The following is a 21,170-nucleotide window of genomic DNA, read 5'->3' on the forward strand; positions in this document are numbered from 1 at the left end:
CCTTGGGAAGCCAAGTGCTGACTAAACACAGGCCTGAGCAGGAGGGTGGAGTGAGGGGCTCTGCAGAGCGAACCAGCTCCCATGCCCCCTTCCCTGCACCCCCACCTCCAGTGATGAGCTCAGAGCGGCTGGCACTGCAGTTGCTGACAATTCAAAACTTCTGCCCCCTCTCCTGGGAAGCCAGTGGGTGACTCTCTGAACAGCAGGCGTAACCAAGAGTCACCAACCCTGCTCCCGCCCCTCTCCTGGGGCCACTCCACTCATCTGCTGGGCCCTGACCTGGGTGCCTGCCCATAAATCACCCCCAGGGACAGTTACCCACAACAGCTGTGCTCAGAACAACCGTTGTTTCCTGGATAGGTCATCTTTTTGGGTCAGAATATAAACCCAGCCCCCTCTTCTTCCCAGCCAGGAGAGGGGGTGCATAGCAGCCTAAAAATCAGATTCTCTTATAAATCGTTCTATTTAAGGTAAGTTGCTTAGGTCCGAGCAGACAAGATGCCAGACAGATGTTGGGAGGCAGCATCAGCATTCAGCCTGTGCTTTGCTTCTGCCTGATGCTAGGAGTTGCCAACAGCTTTCTTCCCCACCCCAGCACACTCTGCAGCCAGCTGATGGGGCCGGGGATCTGGGCCTCTAGGTCCCCCAGCTTGGGTCTTGTCCTACACCAGAATGGTTTCCAGCCTTCATCTCCACTCCCATATAGCGCCCACCATCCAAACCCAGAGGACCCCACCTTCCAAGCCCACTGGCACTGGACTCCCTCCCATGCTCTGGCCACCACCTGTGGCTATCAATGTTGCCCCCATCTCGCCACTTCACCCATTAAACACACACACACACACACACACACACACACACACACATGCACACACAACCAGAGGTGGCTGAGTGGCTACAAAGACTTTATCAAATTACTTAAAATATTGGCATGTACATGTTTGCATGTATACAAAAGATAGTCACATGGAATATCCCGGTCCTTGGGGTGCTGACTTGGTACACACATGGGCCTGGCAGGGAAGTACAGGAGACCAGGTTGCATGTCCTTCTAAGGACCTGAGATGAGGGACTAGGGCAAAAAGGAAGGGTCATTTTAGGGGTCTGGCTTAACCCCACTGCTGAGATCTAACTGAAGCTCCTTCCCCATCCTCAGGGGAAAGGGATCCATTTTCAGACTATATCCCCACTACATAAATGCCCACTCCCTAAAATGTGGCAAACACACCCAAGAATCCACTGGAATAGGTCCTTATAAATATATTTATATTAGAGAAAACAAGGCACTTTGGGAGCAATATAGCTCACTCTACATTATTCTAGACAGAAAGTAAAAATCAGTTAGTTTCTCAAATTGACTGAGTAAAGTTAAAACAGTAACAAAATTGTTCCCTAGCCCTCACTGAGACAGACTGAGGTGCATCTCTGAGCAACACCTGGTCCCAGGTTGGCTGGACTCCAGTAGAGCTCAAAGCCTGATGCCTCCCGGAAGCCTGATGTCCCTCCTGAGCAAAAGTCCCTGGCTTCAGGGCATCACCCCTCCCCCGGCCCTGAGGTCAGGTGAGGGGCTGCAGTGGAAGGCAAGCAGAGAGCAGAGTTGGGACATGGTGGGAATGCTTAAGCAGGGTCACCCAAGCCACAGAGACCTCAATCTGTCCAAGCTGGCGCTGCAGAGCTGGAGGATTGGCGCCACGGGAAGAGATTTCACATTAGCCCTGACAACACCGCCTCAGCTCTGCGGTGACATTGGCCAGGGTCGTTTCTGAGGGCGCTAGGGCTTCCGCTGGAGGCGAGCTGGAGCTTGGGCCAGCTGCTCAGGGCCTCCAAGGGCTGGCTGAGCCTGCTCCCTCCCTGCGGCTGCTCCTATGGAATGTTCTCGTCTCACAACCACAGCAAAGCCACAAGTCACTTCTGACACTGCGGATTGGAAGCTGGGCCCCTGGGCCACAGGAATGGGGGCAGGTCCCCTGGGCTGGGCAGACCAGGGAAGGGAGGTGGCTCCAAGGCTGCAGCACTGAAGAGTCTTTATGGGCCATTGCTCCATACTCTTACCAGCCTCAGCCCAGTTTAAACAATCACTAAACTTTGCATTCTACAATTACACGATTCCAAAGACACACAATTACCTGCATAGGGTCCTTTATCATCTTAAAGGGCTCTGGGTTTAAGGAAGCATTTTGTGTGTGTGTGTGCACATATGCATAAATAGAGCCCAGAGGGCCTCTCTGCTGACTGGGTCCCCAGCCCCCCGAGCTGAGGAGGCTTTGCAAGGCAGGCTGCTACAAAGCGCAGAGCTTGGCTGCATAGATTTTAATGAGAGCGTCAGACAGAGCTGTGCTGTTGCTCTCCGGGACTTGCAGATCATTACTAAACCAGCTGTAGGATGAGAACACAGCACATCGAAACCATAGGAGGTCACTGAGCTAATGATCTAATCCTACCTTTCCCAGGCAGTGCCCCTCCCCACCTCCTCCTGACCCCAGCCCTTTCCAGTGCCGCCTCAGTCCATTCCAGAAGCCAGGCCAACACCACCCCTTTCAAGGTCAGAGCAGAATGACAGTGAGTGGTGCTGGCTCCCCCTTTTCTGGAAATGAGGGGAATGGGGGTAATTTAGTGAAACCCATTACGCCCAAACCCTGGCCTGGACAAGCCCCAGGACTCCTATTTGGGAGAACCACCTCCCTCTGCCTGCCTCTCCAGCCACTGCTGGGCTGCAGCCAGGGCACCTTCAACAGCCATTTGAAGAAAGCACCTTCAGCTTCTAAAGCACAAGGTGGGAAGCAAGGCATAGGCACATACAACCTGGTATGCTCAGCACTGGCACTGCTGCCAGCGCTATGCTGGAGACCCCTCACCAGGGGGTGAGGGGGAGCCAGGAAGGCACACTCCGGAGCAACCCCAGCAGGAGGCCATGCTGGCCCCTAAAGGTGGGTCCCCAAGCCCAGAGCTCAAGGAAAGAAGGCAGAGGGGGAGCATTCAGCCAGGCACAGCAGCAGTACCCGTGATTACACTCTCCTCGAGCCGGAGGGGTTTATGAGGGCTTTGGCAATTACTACAACCATTTGCTGTGCTGGGTAGAAGCAGATCCTGTTTCTCTTTGTTTCAGGCTTCTGAAAGCCGGAGAAGCCAGGAGAAGCTGGTTTCCGCAGAAAAGGCTACACAATAGTTAGGGCAGAAGAGAAGAAACCTCACTGTTGGCCAAAGCTGACAGTTTTTTTCCTGAATAATAGCACCTGTGTATTAGCTCTGGGGAAAAGGAGGAGCGAGGGAGGAAACATCACTGTGTGCAGTGAGGAGGGGAGCTGGAAACAAGCCTCAGTGTCCCTCTGCCTTTCAGCCCTCCTGACGGCTACCAGGCCCCCCCCAGGCAGCTACCTGCAGCGGCTACCAGCCTGAGGGACTGAAGTTTCTGCAGTTGGCAGAACCTGTGCTTAAAATGGGGAAATAAGAGGGAGGCAAGTTGCAGAGGAATTGAAAACAGCACCTGTCAAAGCTGACTACCCCCTTCCTTCTCTCACTACCTCTGGTCCCCCAGAAGGGTAGCCCCCAAGGACATGCGGCTGGTTGGTGATAGTAAAGGGGGAACAAAGAATTATGAGAGAGGTAGTTAGGGTCTGAACAGCACTGACAGGTCTGGCACAGGTCTTGAGCCTCCTACTAGGTGCCCCCCTCCACCATGGTGAGGTCTGGAGTAGCAGAGAGCCAGGACCGCTCTGCCCAGACTCCAGCAGGTGCCCACTGTTTGGTCCCAGAAAGCACAGGAACTCTGGGCTCTAGCTCTGACACCATCCATCTGCGTGACCTTGAGCAAGTCACTTCCCATCTCTAGACATCAGCATCATTAAGAGAATAGGACCCAAGGAGTGCCAGCACTCTTCCAACCCTGCAGTTCCAAGCCTCTAAGCTAGGCTCCTGACAGCTGGCAGAGGCCCAGATCCCTGCATCAGGGCCAGTTTGGTTATGGGTGTTAGATGTTAGAACTGGGCTGTGGTGCCTACAGGTACCTGGTGGCAAAGGAGGGGCATCTGAAGACACCAGAACACCACACGCAGGAGGGGGAGCCTGGGAGGAAGGAACAACCACCTCGGCCTTCAGAAAGGCAACATTTCTGTGCAGAAAGAGTGAGGTACTCTTTAGGAGTTTGAATGCTCCTGGAAAAAAGAGCATCCAGACATAGAGATGGCTTACCAAAAGGGAGCCCCACCCAGCTGATCACAGCAAAGGATGTGGCAGTCTGGTTGCTGGGGCAGTCTGCCCTCAGTGAATGGGAAAGGGGCCAGCTGCGTCCACGCAGGCTGGAGGACCAGAAGATGGCTGGCATTATTCAAAGTAGCTGAGGGCAAGAATTTTAGAAGACCACAGTTGAAAATGGCTCTTACAGAGAGGCATTAACTCCAATTTAAGCCCAAACAAAGGGATCTGCTTTGGGGATTTTCCTTCTCTTCAATATATACCAGTCACCTGAAGAGAGGACACCTCAGCTACTGAACCTCAGGAGCCCCAGAGGGCTACAGGGAGATGGGAAATACGTATTGATTTGAAGGAAGCACTTAGATATATCTTTGGTTGCTTCAGAGAAGGCTTTGGCCCCTTGAAATCTTTTTTTCCTCCCTTTTTCTCTACTGGGATTGTTGGAGTAGGCATCAAAGAAGGCAGGTAGGAAGAAAAGAAAAAGGAGGTGGGCAGCAGGCAGAAAGGGTTAATCCGACCAGTCGTCCTCATCAAACTCTGAGGAGTCATCTTCTGAGTCGCTATACTCCACAGCAATGCGCCGTGACAAGATAGTGGCCACATCGTTGCCCACAACATCCCGCTTTTCTTGTTCCCGTTGCTCCTCAACCCTGCGCAGCTGAAAGCCTGGTGGCAAAGAGAGAGAGAAGGGTTAAGAAGGTGAGTCAGATTCAGAATCCATCCAGGACTGAGGAAGGGGGAGTGGCCACTGGTGGGTGGAGTATGGAGGACAGCAAAGGGAGTGATCCTCTGGGACCGCAGAGCAGGGAAAAGGGGAAGCAAGCAAAGAAGTAAAGATGAGCGTTTATAAAACTGGCCCCAGTGCTACAGGTGTGACTGCAAAGAAGCCTGCCATTCTTCCACAGTCTGGGGCTGGTGAGGATGGTTCTTGCAAGGCTCTGAGCAAGGAGTGGCCACCATCCCCCATCTAGTGGGCACTTAGACTGCTCAATTCATGGATTATCACAGAGCTGCCCCAGCTTGCCTCCTCCAGACAATCCTTCAGTTCCACGAGGATCACAAACAGAAGAACCACCCTTGAGACCAGATCTGGCCTCTGACAGAAAGAGAATAAATACTCTATGAGGGTCAAATGATGATATGGGAGGGAAGGGAGAAGGGGAGAAGAGACAAGAGGAAAAGGGAGAGTAGAGAACAGGGAGAATGAAGGGGCTGAGAAAGGGGGAAGGGAGTAGAGAAGATGGATATGGAAGGCAAAAAAAGTGGAGGACAGGGAGTGAATGAGTCCAACTGAAGAAATACCTGCTAGAACAGTGACTCCTGTTTTTCTCTGGGGCACAAAATGGACACAAACACACAAAGCGTAAGTTTTCTAGGAGTTCAAAGATCCCAGGTTAAGAATCATTTACTTTTAACTGAGGTGGAAAGAAATCTAAATGTCCATATTTTTAGGAATCTACTATTCCAATCTCTTCCCACCCAACGAAAGCTATTCCCTAGGAAGGGCAGATAACCCCTCACCCACCCTCTCATCAGTCAGCCCATCTGTAGACAGACAAGGCTTCATGGTCAGCATGGTCCTGGACCCACTGGGATTTACCTTGGCGGATGGCTGAAAGCAAGTCACTGCGGGCATCGCTCACAGGAGGCAAGGAGGACTTAGGCTTGGTGGCATCAGAAAGTTGTGGTGGTGCAGCAGGCTGGCCATCTGCACCTCCGAAAGGGAGAGGAGGGGGCCCGGGAGGGGGAGGCGGGGGAGGAGGGGGAGGGGCTCCCCCTGCTGGCTGAGACAAGGGAGGTGGTGGCAGAGCCGGGTAGTCAGCTGCAGGTGGTGGGGGAGGAGGCGGAGGGGCAGCAAAATCAGGGTGAGGTGGAAAAGATGGAGGTGAAGGTGGTGGTGGGGTCCCTGGAGACCCAAATCCTCCAGGTGGTGGTGGGGGTGGAATACCCATCACTGGAGGTGGAGGTGGAGGGGCAGGTGGTGGAGAAAACCCGGGCCTGGGGCCTGGCAGAGAGCCTAGAGGAGGAGCTGGTGGTGGATGGCTGGGGCTGACCACACTGGATCTTTTGGGTCCAGCTAAGCCAGACCCTCTTTGGTTGTTGTCTGCTGGGTAGCTAAAAGAAAAAAAACAAGATCCACCATCACTCTCAGGACACAAACATCCACCTACAATTAATTATCTATATAAGCCTAGGTTCATTTAGGGTGACTATCATTTCATTTTGGCTCAACTAGAAAGAAAAACCTGGGAATGGTCAGAACAGACCATGCTCATGTAGAAAAACTTGAGAGAGAATGAGGGTCTGAGGGTCAGCTGTGATGGGAAATAATGTGCCATCACACCCGACCCGGGTTGAGAGGATGGATCATGGCACACCTCTCCTGGGTCGGGTATGCATGGCTGCATATAGGAATGCAAGGTCTCAGGCCATGTGTGACACTGGAAAGCTTCTTTTCCCACCTTTGTATTTGCCCTGCACTGATAGCTACTCCTCAGAAAAGCATCCATCTTGGAATTTTCCACAGAACCTTCAAGTCTGAGCTGCATCTGACAGGACAGCCAGTAGGAAGTGACTTGAGGCAGGAGATTGGGGATTAGTGGTTTCGAGGACAAGAAGAACGGGGCTGGGGGTTACAGCACTCCTTTAGGTCTCCATCTGAAGGGTTCTCAACATATCTGATCTCTGACTAAATAGTGTCCAAGGAGAAAAGTGCATTTTCAAAGTTCTCATTTGTCTAGCATCAGAAACTATGAGGAAACTGTGAGGAAAAACTGAAATTCAAATACTCTTCAGACCCTTTTTCAGCCATGACTTGCTAATTCTTCCCCTGTATACCTCTGCCAGAGATAATGACAAATATCAAAACGGACAGATTCTAAGTTTCACCTCCCTTTTCCCCTTGTTTTCTTCTTTCTGGGGATTCTATCCAGCAGTGAAATGAACCAGAAGCAACTGGAGAAAAAGGAGACTGTCTGCTAGGTTCCTAGTTGGGCAAGGAGTCTGCTAAATATTTCATGAACAGAGATTATACCACTTTATTTCACTCTGAGTTAAAGCTAAGTTAAAAAAGAGAGAGAGAGAGATAAGTTGGTGACTTCTACCTGCTCAGGTATAGCCAGTAGTTAAGAACAGATTCTGGAGTCAGACTGACCTGCTTTCATATCATGGTTCTGCCTCTTACTGGCTGTGTGACCTTATGTAAGTTCATTGACCAATCTATGCCTCACCATATATTCATCTGTAAAATGGGTACCTCTCTCAAGAGGACTCTTATAGGGATTAAGTAATATATACAGTGTTTGGCATAACATTTGGCACCTTACAAACACTTGGTAAATGACAATTATTTCTATAATCTAGACAGACTTGCCTGAAGTTATTTTAGTGGTCCTGACCTGCATGTGTAACACTTATTTTGATCTTGAGCATTTCACCACCCAGAGTAGATGGAAGAGGTACCACCACTTACCTGAACTCTGCTGGAGGGGGAGGCAAGCTGTCCTCAGAGAAAGAAGGCGAAGGTGGAGAAGTGGAAGCTGACTGTGGCGGTGGTGGGTAGCTGCTTGCGTCCACGTTTTCAACAGAGCCGATACTGCCATTCTGGTACACCAAGGTGGGAGGATACCTGTCAGAGAGCCCAAAGCCAAAACTGTCATTTAAAGAGTCTGAGTGGTACTCTCATTTCCTTGAAAGATCCCCCAAAAATGCATTTCATACAAAAGCTATTAGGGAGAAATAAAACAAATATAGTCCCCATAAATTTTCTGTTCTACTTTAGAACTAAATATTCTATGGTTAAAAATCTCCCAGATATTTCTGCTGGATGGTCTAAAGGAATGGGTTTCAAATTATCAAAACCATGCTGTTCCTCTCCCAGTGTTAGCCTTGTCAACCCTGCAGTCCTTTTAAATTCTCTCCCAAATGTCAGGAGCAGCCTATACCCAAATCCCAAAGTCTGTCCTGTGGCAAAGGACAAGGCTAGTGAGCTGCAAACACGTGACTGGCACGCAGCCCGGTTTTGAGGTCAGCAAGCCTCTGGAGTGCTCAGAGGCTAAGGAGACTTTGATTGCAAAACCAAGCCAAGGGCAAATGCAAGTCGCTATGTGGTAGTTAGATGCGGTCTCTCTGTCATTATCAAATAAAATGAGCTGCCGATTAAATGAGGGTGCTGGGCCTGCCTCCTGAAAGCCTGCATCTTGGAGCACTGGGCCTGGGTAAAGAACCTCCAAATGAGCACAAACACACCAAGCAGCAGTTGGCAGAATGGGGCTGGTTCTGCTCTACCTCTCCCTTCTTTCCACCACTGGTGGGTTCTAAAGACCTGATCTAAAACAGACCCCAGTGAGAACAGAGTTGGAGGGAACTGATTCAAATGATGCTCTGATGTGGAAAATCCCCAAGGCCTAGCACCTGTAGGCTTGGCATATTTCTTTACAGGTTCACCAACAAGCAATCCAGATAGACCAGCCATGCAGCCCGATCCCAAACCTCTTGGCAACAGGAAAATGGGAGGCGAAGTCCTCATTTTCGCCATCCCCATTTCACACACCCAAAAAAGCCCAAGCATGAAATAGCTGGCATTCTGAACATGCAAACTTCTGGCCTTAGAGTCACTGAACCTGTAACAAGGGCCTGTCTGATCAGGAAGGGACCACGAAATAAAATGGCTCCTTTTAGGAGGTGAAGGTAATGGAGGTACCCTTAGGGCTGATTTCCCTGTAGAGAGAAGGTTCATTTTTCCTCTATCTTCATCACTCTTCAAAACAAATCTATTAAATCCAGGAAGAACAAGTGTCAGGAGTATCAAGATTTTTAAAAGTCAAGATTTTCATGGTAGAGTTATTCCTAAAAGCAAGAACAACTCAACTCCTTCTTTTTATCATTCCTAGACACAAAGTATGGTCTGGCACGGTTCTCTGACCACCAGGATGTAATGTATTTAGGGGAAAAATCAGGGCAACATTCATGCCAAGCAGTCGTGGTGACTTGGCTTGGAATGTCATGTGGGTCAGACACCAGGATAAGCATCAAACCAACCTTTAAACCATTTTTTTCCTTTTAAAACTCCAATGTGATCTGGTATTGGGAAATGGGGTCAGACTGACATCTACTATTTCTCCATGGAGATATACAGCCTCGATACCAGCCGAGTGACCTTTTCCACACTGTCTCTGTGGTCTGCTTTCAGTCCCTTGGCCAGCCTCTCTCCTGAGACTGACAAAGACTGAGTGAAAAGTGGCTTTGGCGATGTGCACAAATTCTCTGCCTGGCCCTCCCCACTCCCATGAAATGCCGAGTTCTTAGGCACAACCTTCAAATCAATGCTCTAGAGGAAAAGGGCTCCCAAAACCACTTTTCTATCCTTTCCAGTCTTTCTTTTGAGGCCCTTAGACATACCAGTGTCTGGCAGAATAAGGCACTAGAAGCCATGGGCTTTCTTTTCCAGATGACTCAGGTCACCTCATTTAAACTACTGAGTCTCTTGGTTTATTTAGCAAATTTTAATCACCAGATGGATGTACTTTAAAGTAGCTGATTAATAGTGGTATTGATCCAAGCCACACAGCCAGACTTCGGAGGGTGTGAGAGGTGTCACACTATAACCATCTGACTGTTGCCCCAGATCTCCAGCCCCTTCAGAGAATGCTACCAACAGTGTAAATGCAATGACCTACCCAGAAGGCCCCAGCTTTTCTTTGGATTCCACAAATTCTTGTCCCATCTTCATTTTCTCCCACTCTTCCTTACGTGTCTTGATTTTACGTGGATTTACATTTCCTCGATTTGGATTATCTTTCTTTTCTTTCTGTAACGAAAATAAGCATTTTCCAAAGTTCTTCATGAAAATTCCATCCACCTTAATGGATGAACATGTAAGAGATGATGTGCCTAGACATATAGCAACTATAGAATTTATAGAATACTAGGTTTGAAGTGACTGAGAGGGCATCTAATTCAAACCACCTCCTGGGCTTAAACACATTCTCTCAATCCCACATTCAAACACCTCTAGCGAAGGGCAACTCATTACCTCTTTGGGTAACTCATTCATGTTTTGGAGCAGCTCTAATAGTCAGTTAGTAAATAGCTATTTGTTATTTGCTCTGCTACAAGGTCAGTCAAGAGAGATGAAAAGTAACAACAGCTGTAGGTATCCGAGACAGATATAAGAAAATTAATAAAAAAATAAAAAAATAAACAGCCAATAAAGAATTCTTCAGCCCATGCAGCTGCACTAGCCCCTGGCACTCTCTTGGGCCTCCTGGCAGCCATGCTAATGGGATTGTGAGGTTATAACTGGTAGGTCATATGCTTACACACATCACTGAGAGTCTAAGGGGAAAAAGCACATCTCCCAAAAGTAGGCCTGTGCCCCAATCCCCACCCCACCCAACCAGTAGTGAAGGTGTTAAACTGCTCCTGTTGCACATCAAACACTGTAGAGCCTTGTGCTCATCTCTGAGAAATGAGCTACAAAACTGGCGGGGAAGGAACTAGCCTAGCTTGAGTGTCCAGCAGAGTCAGGTGCAAATTGCAAGAGAAATAAATGGTGAATAGAAAAGTCAATTTCTAAAACCCAGCCTGAATATACTCGATTGTTAATAGCGCTAGGGGGAACAAACACATTTTTGGTGTGATTTATACTTTCATCTTGGTTGTTCTTGGAGTGGACACATTTTTTAAAGAGCTTCACCTGGTATCCAAGCAAGCAGCCACTCGGAATGATTACTTCACATAAGACTGGCTTCCTTTTTATCCGCCCTCCACAATCATGCTACTGATGTGTAGAACAGAGGCCCCTTTCCCCTCACCCTATGCTTTCTCTTCTCTTTCATGATATCCTTGGTGTCCTGCAGCATCTTCTCCTTCCAAAGATCAAAGAAGTATGAAGGGTCTGTGTAGAATTTGAGTGCCTCTTTCCCATCGTCTCTGGGATAGAAATGAAGACAAGTAGCTGTCAGTAGACAGATGAGCTCCCAACCAAATCCAATATTCCAAATACCTACCAGTTAAGCAGTTTTCACACTAGGAATCAAGAAGTCACTCAAATCAATTTCATATTTCCTTCCCATACAAGCGTTCCAATGCCCCCTGAATGGCATCTCTTACTTATCTGACTTTTTAAGAACCTTAGCCTCAATTTCAGTTCTTGGTAGAAGAATGTGCAAGGTCAGGACAAGAATGAGCTATAGCAGCAGGGATCTTGATTATTTCTAACAATCTGTATGGCCACAGACATCTCCCCCTGAGGATATCTTGATATCCTGATACATCAGAGGGGATTTCTGCTATTGGTTCCCCTTCCCTCCACCAATTCCCCAGAAGTCTCTAGGAAGTACGAGTGGCTTCCCACCTACCTGAAATCTGTGCACATGTGTGCAGTTTTGCATATTTGCATAAGTACACACATATACACATGAACATGTACATGTGTGCAACTGTTACTCCTCTGTAAAAGCAAAGAACCACAGCATGGCACCTTCTTGCTCCCTTCTGGATTAGGTCAGCATCCACGCCCCACGCCCCACAAGAGGGCCCCAGTGAGAACAGATGGGCCAGCTGTTTTATGACCACAAGACTTACCATCTCAGCAGCTGTGACAGAAGTATACAGTGAGCAACTGAGTGTCAATATAAGAGTTATCCACCAGACGCAATGATCCTGGTTGGAACCCTGCACTTTGGAATGACTAAGTCCTACCACTTTCCAGAAAGCATGTGTTCAGGGTGGACATTTAACACTATTCTGAACTAAAAAGAATTGGAAAGACAATTCTGTACTTTCACTTCCAATCATATCACAACAAAGAGAAAGCATTTCCAAACCAAACACTAATAATTTTTTTTAGAATCATTATTACTAAATTTTGTTCTGAGTTAGCTATATTACCACTCATTTCTGTTAGGTCAAATACAGATAATCAAGAGGACAATGTTTAAAAAGGAAAATGTCATTAATTATCTTACTATAATTTGTTTATCCTAGCCTACCACATAAACCCTGTATCAGACTCCCTTCAATATCAAGTGTATACTCCCTTCCTGGCCCTCAGCCCAAATCCAACTAGACAAAACGATGGAGGCTACAGAATCCAATCTCTGTCCTGCTATGCTAGCTAGCCCCTTTGAAAGCCAAGGGGAAAACAGAATTCTACACAGTAATAATATAGAACAGATGTCATGAACTTTCCTATACCTATGTGAGAAGTTACCGTGCTCCTACTGCAACCTCCCTGGGGGTGTACTTGAGTTTCATACGCACATTTTCTACCTTGCAATGTACCCATGTCTCACAGAAGACATCTGCCTCCAGCTATCTACAATTACTTTTTACCTGTTCCTAAGATATTTATGGATGCAAGCAAGAGAAATATTCACTTTCTGCCTCTGCTCAGTGTTTGTTCGCAGGATGATAACACTGCCAGACCACTGGAGGAGAGGGGCTTTAAGTTTCTATGAGGCTACCTTCTTTTTCAAGTCCAGCCACGGCAGTGCAGTCTTTTCACAAGGGAATGTCAAAAGGATGTTCAACACATAGTGAGCAACACTCACTTGGAAGAACGCCAATTACGCCTTAAGCTTTGGAAGGACCCTCAAGGCCTAGAGCAGCCATCCCACAAGATGGGCCCCACTAACACACCCAAACATCTGGTAATCTAGTGGTTTCCACGTAAGTGGGAGCCTTGCTAGAATGCTGCCCCTGGGATGCATGCTATAGGACTGCCTCGTAACAAAGTTCTTTTGGTTCTATAGTAACGAAATTCCTTGGATGGAATCCAAGATGGATCTGGCTTACATTCAATTAAACTCTGCAGTATGCAATGCTATATAGCAAACTTTCAATATATATTATATTCACTATGAATTTCAAAAACCAAACAGTAGTAAATGACAACTGTTTATATGGCAAAGGTTAGCTTCTGTGGCCATTAACAACTCTGGGATAGGTAAGCTTTTTGATATAAGCAAAGGACATCTTTAAAAGGACAACCTAGTGTTGCTAACCACAGGTCAGAAAAGGGAGGAACTAGTCAGGTTACCTGTAAGGGGTGAGATTGTTGAGAGGTGGAGGAGTATCACAGGTGTTGTATGTTTCTAAGACAGGTACTGGGAGAGAGTTTCTGTCAAAAAGCTTCTGGTCTTGAATGGTAGAGCTTCTGAAGGCCTTTCGGGTATTGATTCCTTGTAGTGACACTGAGAGAAGATGGAAGGCATTAGAAAATGGACGATAGGCTATTTAAGCAAACACTGAGTCACACCAGTCAGAGAGGCCTCAGCTGCTGCATTTCTTGGCTGCGGCTGTCTGCAGCCAGGTTTTTTTTTTTCTCCCCCTCTGGGGAAGCCCCACAAGGCTGTCAGCAGCCCAGCCATTTCACGACTGAACAAAATGAGGCAACACAAAGGTTTACTATGTGGCCAGATCTAGCAGGCCTCGCCTTAGGAGGAATGAATCTTCCAAGTACTTTTATGGTAGCAAAATACTACTGGGGGAGGGGAAATTTGAGAAAGGGAATTGGGGGAATGGGAGAAAGGGAGTATGTGGGGGGCTGGTAGAGCTAAAAAGGTTTCCTTCTACCACCCAGGCTTGTGTCCTTTCATAGCAGTTTCCATAGGTTTCTGTGATTTCCCCCTCACTTTTTTATAAATCAGTAAAAAAAAATTCTAAGAAACTGCTCAGCAAAGCCTGCAAATGCTGAGCTCAGCTTCCTTACCTTCTTCTTCCTTGGGATCCAGCTGAGTGACTTTAACTTGTAGGCGGTCGACCCTCTCAGCAAGGGAGCTTACCCGAGAGGCAAAGGTATTTGCCTGAGTGAAAAGCTCTCCAAAAATGTCCTCTGCATATTTACCTGAAAGAACAAAGAAACCAAGTCACTAGTGCCTCAAAGTGATAAAAATGATCAGAAAAACTGGCTACTAAAGATGGTATTCCCTTCCTCCCAAACACACCCACATCTACTATAACCCTAAGATGGCTGGATGCTTGTTCGTGGAGATAAAGACATACCCTCCATAGCTTGGGGGGGTCTGCATATGTTCTATAACCGAGTCTTCTTGGCAAACTGTAAACAGTCATGAAACTCTAAGCAGGATGAATCAAATCAAAAGGTGTAATACCAAAAATTAATCCTGGAAGAGGAGACAATATGTCTACACTACACATTAGCCTATAGCCCTTAGCCCCTTGGCTGTTCCATAAAAGCATCTTGTAAAATGGTTCTGGAAAACAGACTGAGAATTAGAAGGACCTTCTAGGTGTTTACAATTAACATGAAAGTAAGAAATTACATCCTCAGTAGAATCTCAAAAGTACACTGAACAACCATGATGAGTTGTGGTATCTTCGAGGGGCCCTGAACTTATCAACAACTCGCAGCAGAGACTTGAAACTTCTTCTAAGGGGTAAAAAGGTTATTTTATGTATTATAACCTACAACTTTGAAAGTCTTTGCTTTCGGCTATAATCCTTCAAACCTACATCTCAGGGAACAAGTGAAAAGCTGAAACTTTCAAGCCCTCTCTGAAAAACAACATACCAGTGGTCTCTTTCCACAATTCTTGTTTTTTAGAAAAAGAAAAGAGTTCCATACTTTCAACCCTGGAATGCAAGGAGAATTTGCAGCCAAAGAAACATAACAGCAATTTGACACTACCTCCATATTGTCATTCCAAGCCACAAAACACATTCTTGCTAGGAATGAAAAGTGGTGCATATGAATAAGTATACCATCTGAGTTTCTTACTTGCAAGGTGAAGGCAGGCGTAAGTGACTGTACCCAACCAAAAAATTATTTCTTTAAGAACTATTTAAAGTAGGCTCTGATTTTTAGCTTCTGAACTACATTTATTATGTTCAGTCCACACCTGAGGGGAAAAATTAGTCCAAAAGGTCCAAACTGCACCTTCAGGATAAACTGCAGTTCACCTTCCCAGTGTAACCTGGAGAGTAAATGATAAGACCAATCAACAGCATATTTTGAATTGCTGGCATAAAATTTAGTCAATAAGGAGTCTCTAATCAAGGAAGGAGCAAGTCTTTGCATACTGAATGGTTCTGTGATTTAAACAACCATGGGAAGCTCCTGGGCCCAAAGGACTCAAATATGCTAATGAGCTGCATTTATACTCTGCAGGTTGAGGATCCTATCTGATTTTGTCCATAATATAGCTAAGTTCCTATAAAGCCATACTGTACTATGCTCGCCCAGGTAATGGAAAACTATGATTAGAAGTATAAAGCAGAAAAACATGCAACATCATGTCTGGAAAATAAACCAGGCTCAAAATGATCTGTTAACCATCCAGCTGTTCTGGAGAAAAAGAAAACCCCAAATCAACTTACCCTTAGGTCACTAAGAGAGTACCCAGAATTTCCTGCTCTTAGTGAAAGGAGCAGTGCTAGTGGGAGTAGTGGCTTAGTGTGGCACAGCGGTTTTCACGATAAAATCTTATGAAGAACCCCAACAAATAAAAAGGGTAACAATGAGAATGTTATTTTAAAAGACAGTGAAGTGGTATGAAAGCTTCCCCATTGTCACATCACATCAGGCCCTAGCCATATTTAGAACTAGAAGATGATACATGGAAGAAGCAGTGGGCTTCAAATCCGAAAATCTGGATGTAAGTCTCAGTTCTTTCTATTTATACCTGTGTGCTCTTCAGCAAGTCACAATCTCTCAGCCTCAGTTTACTTATCTGTAAAATGGGGGATAACTATGCCTCACCAAATTGTCATAGGATTCAATGAACATTTATAGTTAAGTTGTTACAAGACATACGTCCTTATATTGCTAATCACATGATTTTTAAGAATGTGAATATTCAAATATCCAAAGTGTTATGCTTAAAGGAAATGTAAAATACAATTCCAGTCAGAAATCTGTCAGTCTCTATTCTTTAAGTACTAAAAATTACTTCAACCTCTGAAAACAAAAGTGTGATACTTATACAGAAGAAAACTGAAGTGCCTTATACAGAGTTAAATTTCACTAATTCAGATTACCATCAGGACATTAATAATAGTTATCAATCATGTTTTGCAAAAGATTCCAGAAGCAGGCTTTAATTTTTTTTCTGTAGCAGAACTCTTTCAACAAAAATCTTATGTGAAAGTGGAACAGGTAAAACTGATTTTTTTTAATGTGAGGTTGCTCTTGTCAAGTTTGAGTAGGAGTCTTGGAGCCTCCTAATGGCATGGACCCCTGCACTCAGTTAGAAAATCCAGTATCACAGCATGATTTCTTAATGACTCAAGTGAGGGTTCCACTCTCCTGAAATGGTTAGGTCACTGATTCAAAAGTGCTGGCTGTTTGTGCCTATATTTCCTAAGATAAGGCAACCTAATATGTGAAATGCCAATCTCAACTGCATTGAGGCAAAATAAAAATTCTGGATATGCTATCATGGAACAATCTATGGCTGCAGAATTTTTTGTTTTGTGCTTTTATCCATTCCATAATCAGACTTTCCCTACTACACGGAGCACTTCTGGTTGCAGTACAATAGACAAGGCTAGGGTCATTAGCTTGAAGCATATATGAGCCCATTTCTGCACCCCTCTCTGCTAGATGAAATCCTCATCATCTTTCAAGACCCAGTTCAAATGTAACCTCTTCTATGAAGCCTTCCTTGACCCTCCCTACCCTGCTCTGCCAAGCTCACAATCCCCATAGAAAAGTATTCCTTCCCTGTATTCTCCTCACCAAAGCATGGGATAGGGGACAGAGTACAAATTTAAAAAACATTTCCCAAACTTCTACTGGGTACCAGGGACTATACTGGGTACCAGGGATAGACACTGGTATTCAAGGACAAAGAACACATGGTTTCTGCCTTCAAAGACCTTTTAATTTAGTATAATAAACATAGATAATTTTCAATATAATGTGGCACGTAACAATGCAGGCATGTAATAGGAGCTCACAGGATCACTTAGTCCAAGCTGGAGATCCTTGAACGGGACCTTGAAGATCAGGTACAAGGATGGCAAGGTCTTGCCAGGAAAGGGAAACAGCAAGGACACTGCATGGAAGTATGAGAGAGTATGATCTGTCTCAGAAAAACTACAGGTAGATGATAATTCATTCTTTTTTCCTTTTCTCCCTCTTTTTTTTCTCCCTTTTCACTTTAAAACAATCTTTTAGAAAGGCTGCCAAATGGGAGAAGATGAACTGAAGAAGGTAAGTATGGAAAGGAAGGCAGGTCTTGAAAAGTCTTGGATGCCAGGCCAAGGAACTTAAATAATTCCATAGTGAGGAACAGGGGAAATAAACAGTTAACATTTACACTCTTATTTTTAAAACACTTTTTAAATTACAAAGGTTAACACAGACTTAACATTTAAACATCCAAACAATTTAGAATTATAAAAGTAAAATGTGAGAATTGCATTTTGGGCGACCATTCTGGCAAGGGTATAGGTTCAAGATCTCTAAGATTTTTAGGTTTAAAGATTTAAAGGAATTGGTCAGAAAAAGGAAGGCCAGAGGAGTCTAGGCCAACAGTTTAGTTGAGAGCCAACTAAAGTCTGAACTAGGGCAGTGTTGGCAGAAACAGAGAGTAGGGGACAGAGCTGAGAAATTCTTAGGAAGTCTGACTTTTGCCTCTTAGTGGCTGTTGTCTTCCTAGGCAAGTTACCTTACTTTTCTGAGCCTTAATTTCTTTATCTGAAAAATGGGAATACCAACACCTACCCTCACAGGATTAAGAGGATTAAATGAGATAATCTATGTCAAGATCCTATTAAAACCTGGCATGAAGTAGGCAATCAACAAATGTGAACTCTCTTCTTAGCCTCTCATTCTCTCCTTAAGAATTATTTATTTCTGTCTCCTCTGGTAGATTTTGAGCTACTAGAAGGCAAAGACCACTTATTACTATCATTGTATCCCCTCAGCATCTGGCATACAAAATATATTCAATACATGTTTATTGGATGAACGGAGTGTCAGTTACCTCCGCAATGTGAGGAAATCTTGTTTCTGTACGCACACACCGACCCTGGCCCTTGGATCAGCTTCCTCAAGATAAGAGTAATCTGATCACAAGTGGGGGAGTGAGCAATGGCATCCATCAACACTACCCTGGAAAACACCTGAGAGAGAGCTTAACTCCTGCTGAGTAAAAGTAAGAAGCATCATTAGCTAGATGTCCTTTGTCCTACGGAAAAGGAACCAGGGTGTGATTGACTTCCACCCATTTGGCCTTCTCAGGGTAACAGAAGTAAAAATGATGCTTTTAAGAAACAGTAAGGCTCTCTGCAGCCTTCCTGTGCTTTCTTGTCAGCTGCACTGCTGCCAATGTTTCTTTGTGCAGGACAGGCACCAGCAGGGTTTCATTTCTTCATGACACTCCATCCAGGTTTCCCTAAGCCATGGATCAACTGAGACGGCCTCTGAGCTAGGTGTCGGCTTAGGAATCTCAGACCTCATACATCATCTGGTCACAGAGCTCTGTCTCCTCAGGCCCCTATTTTAAAGGCAGGGCCTATTACTATCTGGGGGAATGCAGGCTTTCTTGATGTTCCACTGCCTTCACTAAAGGCAGTGATGAGACAGGAGGGCTGAGTGTCTGAAATAATTCACACCAAGATGCCTCTGCTAAGGAAGATCACCAAAATGGCATTTTGACAGAGGTTCTTATGGGAGCTAGAGTGGCATTAGACAAACGCAGAGCCTAATCCAAGCATCTGCCCTTCCCATACCTCAGCCTCAAGCAAAGTCAGAATAAAATAGGAACCCATGCATGTACCCCACCCATGACAGTGTCATTCATTCTTCTCAATTAAAAAAAAAAAGTAGTTGACCTGGCTTTTCCCCAACTTCAAAACGGACTGGGTTAACCCCCATCTTCCTCCTAGAGAAGAATGGCTCCAGCTACAATTTGTAGCAGTGTATTCATAGAGCTTGCAAAACTCCCAAGACCCCGGAGACTGCGAAAGTAATTTGTACCCTGAATTTGGACCTGGGGGCTTGCAGCACAAATAAATATGTACCAGGATAGACAAGTCAGCCAGAATCTCTCTAAGGGCATGTTTGCTTTACTACTCTTTGGGAAGAAAAGTGGGGAGTGTTGGGTTGATAAAGACTACTGGCACATTTAAAGCTTCAACAAAGTCAGGCTACATCGAACAGCTCGTGCAATTACAGGCACATTCACCAACCCAAGACACTGCTCTGTGAACCTCCCACTTTACATAGAGAATTCTGCTCTGTCATTCCATCTGCAGTTTCTGCTGCAGCCCTTCCTGCCACCCTTCCCACAGATTTCTTTTGAAGCAGGTGGAGAGGGAGGTGGAGGGAACCTAGAGGGTGGTGGTAGATGAAGAAAGGGTTGAGGGGAAGAATCTGTACCAAAAAGGGACCTCTCTTTGGGGAGAGGCAGGTGGGACACATTTTCACATTACCTAGGGAAGGCAGACGGGGGAGAAATAGGAACACGGGAGGAGGAGGAAACTAAATAAAGAGCACCAACGACCCCTGAGGGCAAAGCACAGGCTCTCGGCAGCACTCACTCAGGCTGCCCAGCTGTCGGATGACATTTGCCAGGGTGATGTTGGTCATGCATTCCAGCTCACTTCTAACACTAGGCAACGTCTGACGGCACAGGTGCCTTGGCTCGATGTTCCTCGTTACTAACGGCATGGTGGACCTGCTTTAGGCAATGTTCTGAATGATGAAAAACAACCTAAAAAAGAAATAACAGGAAAGTATTACTCAACCACAAATTCCAGGCACACTAGGGCTATGTGTGTCTTTTTTTTCCCTTTTTGCTTGCTTTGATCTAAAACAACTTTTAAAAATCTCTCTCCCCCACTTTTTTTCTTTTTTTACCATCCCCTACCCTCTGGCCCCTTTAAGATTAGCTATTAGAAGGCTTGCTGCATATGTTTAGAAATTCTCAACTGGTGACTGCTGGCTGAGTTGCACAGGCAGCATAAAAACCTAAAAACCTTAAAATAACAACTATGCTCCAACCAACAAGAGTCTCCAGAAGCAAAGAGGCATGGTCAGAAAAACAGCCCATTCAAGAGGCCCTGGATGGTACAGATCCTATCCTTAGGGTGTCCATAACCAGGACAGATCAGATTCCAGATGATCAATTAAAAGGATCAGAAAAGAGCTTTTTCATCTGATAATCTCCACAATGAAATTGTCAATAGTGATTCCATTGATCTACATCAGGACATAACTCCCCCAGTTCTTTTTTTTTCTCTGATGTTTGACTGTGAATGCTTAACTGGCTACCAGTATCTATTAACAATACTAAAACTTAGTCTGTAAATCGACAGAATCAAAGGACATCAAGGAAAATTTTACATGTTCAATATGATAAACATGATGCTGAGCAAACTGCGCTGTAAAATTCCTTAGTCCTTTTTCTTCTACCCAACAGCTCCTTTTCTCTCTCCCATCCGGTTCAGCACACCTGGGTCAAAAGGCTCTTGAGACATCAGGAGTGTCTGGAGCAGATTTGGAAACCTTCCAGTTACTGTTTCTTATCCTGTTCCCTTCCCTCCCCTCGCCTCAGCCGCTTTCCCTAGGAAATCCCCTAGCACTTCAGGTTCAAGCTGAGCTATTGTTTTAGATTTAGATTACCAAATTCACAGCTTTACAAGGATAGGAGGGTTTAGTCTCTCGACAAAATGGATATGACTACAGCCAAGGCACACTGGGCTGGTCCTGTAAAGAAAATCTAAAACAGCCTGATGGGTTTTTTTCTAGGGTAAGTGGCAAACTCACACCAAACCAAAGGTAAAGCATAAACATAACATACCCAAGTCCCCAATATTACAAACTTAAAAAAAAAAAGAACAGAGGTTTACTTACATCATATCTTAAAACACCAGCTCATCACCAAAAAAGTTGATTATGAATATATAATGCTTAAACCAAGCGAAACATCTTAAAAGTGAATCAACATACTGTCTGACCAGAAGGAAAAAAAAAAACTCTCCAGGCTCACAGGGGTAGTAGAACC

The 21,170-nt window shown here is 45.5% G+C and overlaps 1 protein-coding gene across 3 annotated transcripts in view; it reads right to left on the reverse strand.

The window, feature by feature from the left end:
• Window positions 1-888: 888 nt before the first annotated feature.
• The window catches only part of WASF2 (WASP family member 2), a 77,165-nt gene continuing 56,883 nt past the window's right edge, over window positions 889-21,170 (reverse strand). For 2 of the 3 annotated variants that reach the window (XM_057499888.1, XM_036914921.2), the window contains exons 2-9: window positions 19,705-19,877; window positions 13,907-14,041; window positions 13,235-13,388; window positions 11,007-11,124; window positions 9,870-10,000; window positions 7,664-7,819; window positions 5,792-6,306; window positions 889-4,857 (exon numbers count right to left, since the gene is read on the reverse strand). In XM_057499888.1, coding sequence (XP_057355871.1) covers window positions 4,700-4,857; window positions 5,792-6,306; window positions 7,664-7,819; window positions 9,870-10,000; window positions 11,007-11,124; window positions 13,235-13,388; window positions 13,907-14,041; window positions 19,705-19,834 — 1,497 coding nt within the window. In that variant the 5' untranslated portion in view covers window positions 19,835-19,877 and the 3' untranslated portion in view covers window positions 889-4,699. Of the gene's footprint in view, window positions 4,858-5,791; window positions 6,307-7,663; window positions 7,820-9,869; window positions 10,001-11,006; window positions 11,125-13,234; window positions 13,389-13,906; window positions 14,042-19,704; window positions 19,878-21,019; window positions 21,156-21,170 lie in introns of those variants that run through there. The other variant, XM_036914922.2, reaches the window with a different exon arrangement.

This window comes from Manis pentadactyla, chromosome 4, assembly GCF_030020395.1.
Source record: "Manis pentadactyla isolate mManPen7 chromosome 4, mManPen7.hap1, whole genome shotgun sequence".
NCBI lineage: Eukaryota > Metazoa > Chordata > Mammalia > Pholidota > Manidae > Manis > Manis pentadactyla.